At 39.3% G+C, this 10,216-nt stretch overlaps 2 protein-coding genes across 4 annotated transcripts; one reads left to right on the plus strand and one right to left on the minus strand.

Moving 5' to 3' along the window:
* Positions 1 to 7,696, minus strand: foxm1 (forkhead box M1). 3 transcript variants are annotated; one of them, XM_030150658.1, is made up of 9 exons: positions 7,529 to 7,696; positions 6,005 to 6,499; positions 5,735 to 5,874; positions 5,308 to 5,502; positions 5,093 to 5,221; positions 4,868 to 4,927; positions 4,394 to 4,442; positions 4,131 to 4,306; positions 1 to 2,144 (listed from the first exon to the last, which is right to left on the minus strand). In XM_030150658.1, exons 2-9 carry the CDS (start codon positions 6,459 to 6,461, stop codon positions 1,335 to 1,337), a joined length of 2,016 nt encoding a protein of 671 aa, XP_030006518.1. In that variant the 5' UTR covers positions 6,462 to 6,499; positions 7,529 to 7,696; the 3' UTR covers positions 1 to 1,334. The 3 variants fall into 3 exon arrangements, with proteins under 3 accessions (XP_030006518.1, XP_030006516.1, XP_030006517.1); XM_030150656.1 differs by having other exon boundaries at positions 5,726 to 5,874; XM_030150657.1 differs by having other exon boundaries at positions 2 to 2,144; positions 5,102 to 5,221; positions 5,726 to 5,874.
* A 121-nt stretch (positions 7,697 to 7,817) lies between these two features.
* On the plus strand, positions 7,818 to 9,995 carry rhno1 (RAD9-HUS1-RAD1 interacting nuclear orphan 1). The gene is made up of 3 exons (XM_030150661.1): positions 7,818 to 7,954; positions 8,096 to 8,288; positions 8,499 to 9,995. The coding sequence occupies exons 2-3, from the start codon at positions 8,121 to 8,123 to the stop codon at positions 9,222 to 9,224; spliced, it is 894 nt and encodes a 297-aa protein (XP_030006521.1). The 5' UTR covers positions 7,818 to 7,954; positions 8,096 to 8,120; the 3' UTR covers positions 9,225 to 9,995.
* The last annotated feature ends 221 nt before the right edge of the window (positions 9,996 to 10,216 follow it).

Below are 10,216 nucleotides of genomic sequence, written 5' to 3' on the forward strand. Positions count from 1 at the left end.
CAAATATAAATTAAAAAGCCAACCTTTCTGTGTCATTTTTACAATACAGTGTGGTTTCACTGGTATAAGGGTGCAGAAATTAAACCTTAAAAAGCAAAAAATTAAAATACACAAAATCAAAATGTGTGTTTTATGGGGCACCAACACCAACAGATTTATTGTGGTCACAGAAAAACAAGGCACATACACTAAACATTACAACTTAACACTTGTTGCATGCCACTCAACACCAATACACTATACCATCAACAGGTACAACATCTCAGATAAATACATGTGCAGACAAACACGGAGGAATTCTTAAAGCCAGATATTATCATGTGGCGACTTAAAACAGATTTATCAACCAGGTATTTTGCATTCAGTCCTCTATAGATGGTGCTGCTGAACACTGTTCTACAAAGGAACCGCTTTCCTTTAGCTTGTTTGTGCTCCCAGACAAGTAAAAGGATGTTGTGTCTTTTAAACATGTACAAAGTGTGCTATAGAGGTACAAAATATTCACTATTTCGTTACCAAAAAAGTATCCTAAAAAGCCACTGCATGTAAAATATCCCTTTGTAGGTCCAAAAAACTCTGACGTTGGTACTGGCATACTGATTAATAGTTGCTGTCATGTGGTAAAAATGTTTCTACTATTGACATACATTGGCAATTCTAAATTCTAATGCTGTTAGTGCTACTTGTTATTGTCATTTTTATTGCTAACAATCCTGGACCGCAATCTAAAAGTCATTCCAGGAGTCTGGAAGCATCTCAATGACTGATTAAACGGTAAGTTTTACATTTACATAAATGCTAAATTATATGATACAATGTGCAAATCAATGACATATACACTGATACATCCCTCCTCTCTAGAAAGTCCTTCAACAGTTCAGACAGATATGATAGAAAAAAGTAACACCACTTGCATATAATTAGACACAGGAATTAAGATGACAAAAGAACTGAATTGAAAATAAATGTAATCCAAGTCAGAAATGCAGAAATACATCCTTGGAAAAGAGAACAGGATGGTAATTTCAGCTGGAAAGTGAAAATGAAGTGTCTGTCAATTCACTTCATCCCACAATGACAGCTGAAAGCAGGAATGGAAAGCAGATGTAATAGAAAGACAATTTTTAAAGTTTTGTTATTCACCAGAGCTTTTAGTAAACTGAAGAAGTTATTTATGGAAGTTTTGGTTAAGTCGACACAGGTCAGGTTGAGTAACCGTTATCACTATGGACCAGCAATATTTTTTCTGAAGGACCTATTTTCCAATTTTTGCATCTGCTTTCCTGTTCTAAATAGCTAGTGTTTGAAAAAATGTAATTTTTGAGGCCTTCGGGCTACTTCAGTTGAGGGATGAACTCTGACCAGCTGATGTTGGCCATACCGAAGTCCTCATCATCCAAACCAGAGAAGCTTATGTCCAGGAATATCTTGCTGAGGCTGTCATTCATTGTATCCAGAACAAGTCCCTCTGTGAGTGAGCGGTTCATGGGCGTGCTCCCTCCAGCATGAGGCAGGTGTATGGAGCAGCCACCATGCAGACATTCCATGGGAGCATGTGCTGGTCCGGCCACTGTGGAGGGAGCGGATGTGAGCAGCTCTCTGGGAGAATTAAATAAGGGTAAATCTTTAAACGGAGTGCTGCTGAAGCTGAGGGTGGTGTAGTCACGCCGAGGGGTGACTGTGGGACCACTTGGTGTGCGAATGGGGCTGAAGTCCAGAACACTTTGGCTCCCTTTGCCCACTGGTGTCACCTTCCATAGCTCAGGTAATATGTTAGAAGGAGGCTTACTGGGAGTGGATGAGGTCAGGTGGCTGCTACTTTTTATAGGGGTCTTAAAGGAGAACTCTCGGTCAGGGCTGGGCTGCTCGTGTCGGTCCAGCTCAGAATCGTGCATGTCATGGAAGGCTGAAGCATCAGAAGCTACACCAGAGTCAAAGAAGGTATTATTGGGGCACAGGAGGAGGGGCTCCTCATGTACAGAGTGCACCAAGTGCTGTTTACGTCGAGAGCTGCTGGCTGCTCTCTTCGATAGGGCTTTGGGAGTTTCACATTTTATTGGAGCGGGTATTGGCTCCTCCTTCACCTCTATTTTGATTTCTTTGTGTTGTTTAATTACCGCTGATGGAGCATCAACTTGTGTCACCTGTAAGACAAACACATTTTATCACCACTGACTGTTGTTTCTACAGCGACATTTCTGCAGGTTTCTACTTGGCTTTAAGACAATTTATGAATGCAATGAGCTCAATGCACAGCCCCACTACTTCCTGAACTTCAAGTGGCTCCTTTATTTCCTGTCTTTCACTACTGGACACACTGATTAATCCAGGTGTGTCTGCTACCTCTGGTTGTGACTACTGTGGTCAGGAACGCCTGGATTAATCAGTGTGTCCAATAATGAAAGACAGGAAATAAAGGAGCCTTCAGAATTTCCGGAAGGAGGGGGTTGTGCATAGACCCCATTTCAGAATTTCACTCAATATAGAAAAAAAGTATTAAACATCTGACAGACTATGAAAAGGGCATGATGAATCCAAGGCCTTTATTCACAAATAGGGATGTAACGATTACCGGTATAATGATAAACCGCTGTAAGATTCACGACGGTTAGTATTACCGTTCAAATTGAAATTATCATGATAACCGTGTTTGATTACTGCACTTTGAAAGCTCACAGTACTTACTGCTCATCCCTTGGAGAAGCAGCAGGTGATAGATAGACAGACAGACAGACAGACAGATGTTGAAGAGCCCTATAAAGAGAGTTACGACACGCTTTGATGTCGCAGCTCCGGTGATGACATGGTTCATGTAAGCCTGAATAGTTCCAAACAAACCAAGTGCTCACATGTTATTCTATGGGAAAATTGGCTGACGTTCTGTGAAGCTGCGCTCTCACTGGCTGACGTTCTGTGACGCTGCGCTCTCATTGGCTGACGTTCTGTGACGCTGCACTCTCATTGGCTGATGTTCTGGGTAGCTGTCTCTCTCTCTCTCTCTAAGGTGACATCTTTAATCCACATTTGTATGTTTGATGTTTATTATTATTATTTCAGTGTGTGTATAAGTACTTTTTGAACATTCTGAGCAACCTTAACAAGAACAACGAAATTTTCATATCGTTACATCCCTATTCACAAAGTTACTAATCTGAAGATTGTTTTTTCAGGCAAGTTTCTTTACCGACATAGTAAATGTGCTATTTACTAGGCACATTTAGGCACATGTTCTTTAATTGGCACATACCCTAATTAGATGAAACCATGTTAGCCCAGACACATATAGTGGCATAGCTGGGTGAACTACTAGTGCTTTTCAGCATCATGTTACTTTGGTGTTGTAGCTCTGTTCCAGAGTGGAAATATAGTGGTCAATATAAATATAATATAAATAATATATAAATGTTTATTCAAAAACAATTCAAAAGTGAGACTAATTGTTGACTAAATTTGAAAGGTGACTAAAGTTAGATACAATAATAATGGATTGGATTTCTATAGTGCTTTTCAGGGTACTCAAAGTGCTTTACATTTTGATTCATTATTCTTTCACTCCGTCATTCACACACTGTTTTTGGTCAGCTACATCTGTAGCCACAGCTGCTCTAGTGCTACTTGAAGCCTGGCTGCCAATTTGTGCCCAACAGCCTCTCCATCCACCACCAAACTTTCATACACCAGTGAATGATTACCAGTGGGTGAACTGTCTTGTCCTTGACTAGGGCTGAATGAAATTCGAACAGCCAACTCTCCGGTTATTGGACGACCCACTCTACCACCTGAGCCATTTATATTACTGAATGTTATCCTTTATTATCATGCTTTTGTTTTGTTCTGCAATAATAATCACCAACAAGAAAAGCCCTTTGAGAGCGCAGACCTCTGCCAAGACAGATGCCCCCCCGATCACCACCAAAATTTACTCATTTGTTCCTTGTGCCAGTACCAACATTTCATGAAAATTTCATGAAAATCCGTCCATAACTTTTTGAGTTATCTTGCAAACAAACAAACACACAAAGAAAAGTGATCACAATACCTCCTGGCAGAGGTAATAAATTAAGTCAGACTTTTGTACCCAGTTGCAAAGAGATAAAAGCATCACATTGCCTTGATTTATATCCAGTTACCTTAGGAGCGATCCGCACTCTCTTGGTTCCACGAGGAATGTTACGTTTCTGCTGAGAACAAGAGGGGGTAAACTGGCTGGATGAGGAGGGTGGCATTAGGACAGACGAGGCCACAGGGAGTTGGATGGGCACCAAATAGGAATCGGTGCGAGGGAGAAGGGGTTTCATTCTTCTCTCTAAAAGGAAGAGAAAAAAGCTTTTTCAAAGGAACATGAAACTGTAGGACTCTGATCAAAAATTAGCTATCATTGCTGTTAACTCACCAGTGCCTGTTGGTGTTTTCTTCGAATCAGGAAGCATGCTTTTTGGTTGCTGTTAACAAATTACAACAGTTTAGAAATTACACTGTTGTAAATACAGCACGTTAGAGTTGAGACAATGTTAAACCACTAGTAATTGCCCCTGCACTACAGAGGACATGTGGGTGGTTAAAATATACTGGTTTCTTGTCAGCATTTGACAAAAAATGTGATCTGAGAACAGCTTATACTATCATTGTCTTCTCTTTTCATGCCACTGTAATCATCTCCACCTGTAAAAAAAAAGATGCACCTTCTCTTGTATAAAGATTCTTAAACGAAACCCTAAAGTTGCACTATTGATTTCAAGAACTGAATGTGAAACTGAGCCAGTAAAATTGTGGCGGTCCTAACTATTCTGTCCATTTTCTGCTGTCATGTGGTGCATCTAAGAAAGAATGTTCCCCAAGAGTTGAAAGAAGGTTAAACCTGTCTTACTTGGTCTGGAAACAGAAGCATTGACACAGGACCAGGAGCAGTTGTTGGGCCACAGTCCGGCTGTAGAGAAATATGTAGAATCACAGAGAAGAAAAGCATTTAAGAAAAAAAAAAAAAAACTACACTAAAAGGAATCTGAAATATAGCAAAAGCAAAAACTGTAAGCTGCTGTACTTTCAAGGCTTCCAGCTTAATGGAGCTGGAATACCTGGAGCTGGAGAGTACCTTGTATACCTGATCAAGAGTGAGGAATCGATTAGCCTCAGGCCGGATTGTCCAGAAAGAAACTTTACCATCTGGTGATGTTTCACGGATGAACATATCATGTAGAGAGAGGTTATGGCGGATGGAATTCTGCAATTATAAACAAAGAGGAATATCTGTAATGCATGCTTCTATAAATAATATTTTAAAACCTAGTGGGCTAATCAGTTATCTACCTTCCATCCTTTTTTGGCCACATCTCTGAAGTAAGGAAAGTGATCCTCGATCCACGTGTAAATCTCTTTCAGCGTCATCCTCCTATTTCTTCTGCTGTTGATAGCAAACTGGATCATAGCCATGTAGGAGTATGGTGGTCTCTCAGAAATGGGCTGTTTAAGAACACCCTCTGTATCACTTTGTGTTTTGTCAGCCTGTAAGTGATATAGACATAATTATTATGTACACACTGGTCAACACAGGTATGGCTGTCATTTCTGAATGACTACATCTTCTGAGTAAAGTCACATTCATTGTAGGATAGACTGTTGGAGCAGTGCATAGGCTACTAGAAATATCAGTGATTTTTCCCTATTCACATCTCCATATTCACACCAACAATATTTGTTAGTAAAATGAGAGGAGGAAGAAACTAACTTGTAAGACCTGTGAATTAGAGTTTTGGTTCTCCTTGTTGACCATAGGTGTAGGAAGATCTGGTTCCAAGGGGGATGTGGTAATTTTTCCCAACCACTGAATATTTGAAAGGCTGTCATCTAAGGGACCCTCTGCCACTTCCTTTTTCACTGATTAAAAAATAGAGAAAAAATAAGAGTGAAGCAAGATTCAAAATTCATTCACAAGGTCAGTGCAAAGTGCATTCATTTCAATTGCTTTTGTAATGTCAACATAGAAAAAAATATCCAATTATCGTACATGATTTCATTGCAATCACAGGTTTAACATCCAGGGAGTTGTTCAAAGTTTCATCCTGCGATGGCTGTCCTGCTGTACTCCTCATAGAGATGTCTGCCACTTCAGTAACAGGCTGGCAAGAAGATCCACTGCTACAACTGCTGCTCTCACTCAGAAGGATAAACGTATTTGGTCCATGAGCGCCACGTTCTTTGCCCTTGGCAGTAAGGACCCCAATAACACTCTGAAGGTCCACTGTTTTTGGAATAACAACCACCTGTGTAGCAGGCATGGAAGGATGACCCATAAAACGAACACCATCAGGGAGGCATTGATTGGCAGCTGATTTTGGAGGATCTTTAGAGGTTGATGGTCCAGATTGACTGTGTGAGTCAGTTGGTGGTTGGTCATTTTGCTGAAAAGGCAGCTTTCTTCTTTTGAGAATCAAGGGTCTCCTTGGGCTCCGTCTCATGGTCATCAAATCACTAAAACAGCTCCTTGGTATTCACTGCTATTCTGTAAAAGAATAGAAAGCAAATAAACACAGAGCTGGGTTTAAAAGCTTATTGACATTTTAAAAATCTGTTCACCTATCGCTTTTGCAAAAAAAAACAAAAAAAAAAAACAGTGCTAACATTTATTACATTTAAACGAAGAATTAACGGTAGGTACATCTGACAGGTGTCAACGTAAAAAACCTAGAAACCAACGAGATTTTAAGATTTAGTTAAGGTTAAATATTACCCTGTTACGATTATCTGTTACCGGCACTTATCCTCTGGTTTGGGTTAGGATACGTTAACAGAGATTTCAGGATTAACAAACTAATGGTCTGTTAGCTGTGTTACTTACCGAGTAATTTTACAGATATGAATGGTGTTACTTGGAGACTCAACGTCAAGAAGAGAAAACGTTTCTAGTTGACGTTTTACCCCAGAACAATTTAACGGTAACGAGCGTTATGTTTTACTGCAAACTGGATTTATTACTTCTGACTGATGTCACTTCATTTAAGTACTGTGTCCTCGTTTCAGTTTGATAACTTAATCTAACAGAAAACTTTCTACGTAAAATAAACTTTAAAATCGCATTAACGTTAACTGATTCATTGTTGGCTGTCATTCATCGGCTAGTAGTTAGTTAGCTAGATAAATAAAGCAACTAGCAAAAGGTGACAGACGTAGCAGGTGTGTAGTGGTTTAAATAATTGTTTTTAATTTCCTAAACCATAATGTAAACATGGAGAAAAACAAAATATGCTAACGACAACGTAACATTGTTCAAGTCAGTTGCGACTTCGCTATCAAACGCAGGAATGACCAGGAAGGCCTAAGATATTCAGTTTCCAAAAACATATAGGATCACTTTCGTAAGGATACGTTTCTTTTTATGTCATACAACTACAAAGACACGTTGGTCATGGCGCCTGCAAATTTTACTTAGTACTTTGTCAGCTAACGAACAGGACATTGTGAGAAGCTAAGCTAAGATTAGCTAGCTATCGTGTTTATATAACAAAGTAACGATGAATCTTCTAAGCCAAACCTTCATATTACATTGATGTTCCAGGCAATCTTCTGGACCGGGCTCCTACTGTAAGTTCAAACACTTGATTCATATTAGATGTTGACTGAAATAATCCATAATTCGTATTATATAATTTTACTTTCTGTTATTTACACGTCGTTCCGACCCACATAGAGACGTTTTTGAATTTTGGCGCTGTAGGCACTGCCCTCATGCGTAGGAACACGTGATAAAAATGTACCAATGAAAACTGCACTGAGGAATACGCCTCCACCAATCAGATTCGACACTGGCAGAAACCGGGAAATGCTGGTAGAGAGGACGGGAAACATATAAGTTTTGACTTGAAAGTAAAGCAAACGATAAATCTGATGCTATTATCATCACTATATAGATAATGTTGTAAGGAGTGTAAGTTTTATCCGCAGAAAGGGCCGTATTTAGGTAAGTGTGAGCGAATGAAAATATCACATTCATAGATACACAGATTGTTGTTGGCACATGAATAGTATATCCTAGCCTGGGAACATGAAATGTTTGATAATGCAGGCCTACATATATGATTTATATATTTGATTCTGTCAGGTCCTTTTTCGCATGGTTTCCATTAATGCCCCGTAAAACCACAAAGACAGAGAAGCCTCCCCTGCTGTTCCTGGAGCCGCCTGTGCGTGGAGCCAGAATACAGAATGTGCCTGATGTGCGAGCAGCCCTCAATCCGAAAGACTATTTCACAGACACAAAAGAAACACGCAACGAATCAGTTCGTAATTCGTGGGTAAGTTTATACAGGATGGATATCGTCTTGAATCTCGAAAGATTGAGTTTTAGCAAAGTTGTTTTTTTTAATTGATTTTACTGCTTCAGTTTCATCTTGTATGTTTGAATGTCCTTTTAATTCAAGGATCTGCCGATGCACTTTCATCCTTAAATTGAACTTGAATCAAGTTTTAAACACTGTTGGTTTGCTCTCCCTTTAATATTACAGGTAATCCCACAGTTTGATGCTTCAGTTGCAGCTGCACCTCCACTGAGAAGGGGGAGAAGAAAATGTCACTCAGTAAGCATCTTTGACAGCTGCAGTCAGCTGTCCAGAAAAAACAGTGCGTGCAAATTCCCCTCATTATCGTTCGAGACTAGACCTAAAGTCCAGGGTCACCATCCAAAGCATACACGCAGAAAGAAAGTCATAGAGTCTGCTGCCTCTGATGGAGATAATCAACCACAGGGATCAGGTCAAATCAAGAACACGGTTGGTTGTGTGCAGAGTCTAGACACACCAAAGAGACCGCTGGCCTCTGTTAGAAAAAGGAATGCACAAAGACTTTGTGATGAACCTGACGCTCTCAATAGATGTTCAGATCAATGTGAAACTCCATCCATTCAGGTGGCAGAAAGAGGCAGAAATGCAGCAGATAGTGGTTCAACACCTGTCCTTAATGAGTCCACTGATGTGAGCAGTTTCGGACCACCGCCTGATGTTGTTACTCCCAAAGTCATACAAGAGGAGAATTATCCCTCCTCTACTGCTTTACACATGCTACTATTTCCGCCACGCACCCCACCATGTACTAATCCACCTGACATTTTGGTGGCTGACACTCCAGAGAGGGACTACGGGGTGAAGGTCACATGGAAACGAAGACGTGGCTTGATGCTTTTGTTAAAAGAGAGAGGCCATTTATCTGATTCAGATGTGATAATTCATTACTGATGTTGTGAAGACATGATAAGATGATGAGGTCTTTTCATTAGTAAAGAGGTGTTAATTTTAATTTCATTCTGAACCATGGTTATTGCACAAAAGGGCACTGGTCTCCATTTAATTTTCATCTCATTTTTATACTGTCTTTAGATGTGTCTGATTATAAATGACTGGTCTAAGATGATTCTCACTTGTCCCTTTGACAAAGACCTGGACATTATATTTTGTAATGATGATGTTAAGATTTTTATCATATAGGCTGACTAATCAGTTATTCACATTGGCAACTGAAAACTGCAGTATTTATGTAAAATTATTTCAAATGGACTGTTTGTTTAGAAAGACGCAACTGTCCTGTGCTGTCATCAATAACACTGAACATTACATTGTGGAACAAAGCCAGTTTTGTGATTTTTATACCTGAAGCTGTGCTATACATTATAAGGTCCCCTTTATGTGGGAAAATATATGCTCACAGATTATAATATAATATGGTCAGAATCAAGAAAACGTCATCTTGTCAATAACAAGATCTTGTTGGTGTCAACAATCAAAGTGATGCTGAAAGGGTACAATGTTTTGCAAAATATTGTGTCTTCAAAATCTGTTGCACTAAAGGTACAGTTTAAATATACAGGATATAAAAAACAAAAGTAATGTAGATTTGTTTAATATTATCTTGATCTACTGTTCAGTGGTAAGGTAGTGGGATGGTGGTGGGATAAAGATACTGCTCCACAAATTCAGTCACCACAATGTAAATAATAAAGATACAGGAAATTAAAAAATATTTCACGGAATGTGCAGTTTTGTCATCTCTAGTAAAATACCCTATCGGCATACAGACATCTATTAAGAAGAAGCAGGAATTATGTGATAGTATCCTTTTTTTTTTGTAGCAATGTATTATTATCACTATTGCAGCCTCCAAAATGAAGTTCAACTGGACAGAAAGTGGTCTTATAATGCATTTAAAATAGTACTTTGTGTATGTTTTTATC

The sequence above is a fragment of the Sphaeramia orbicularis genome, chromosome 12 (genome assembly GCF_902148855.1).
Source record: "Sphaeramia orbicularis chromosome 12, fSphaOr1.1, whole genome shotgun sequence".
In the NCBI taxonomy this organism is placed as follows: Eukaryota; Metazoa; Chordata; class Actinopteri; order Kurtiformes; family Apogonidae; genus Sphaeramia; species Sphaeramia orbicularis.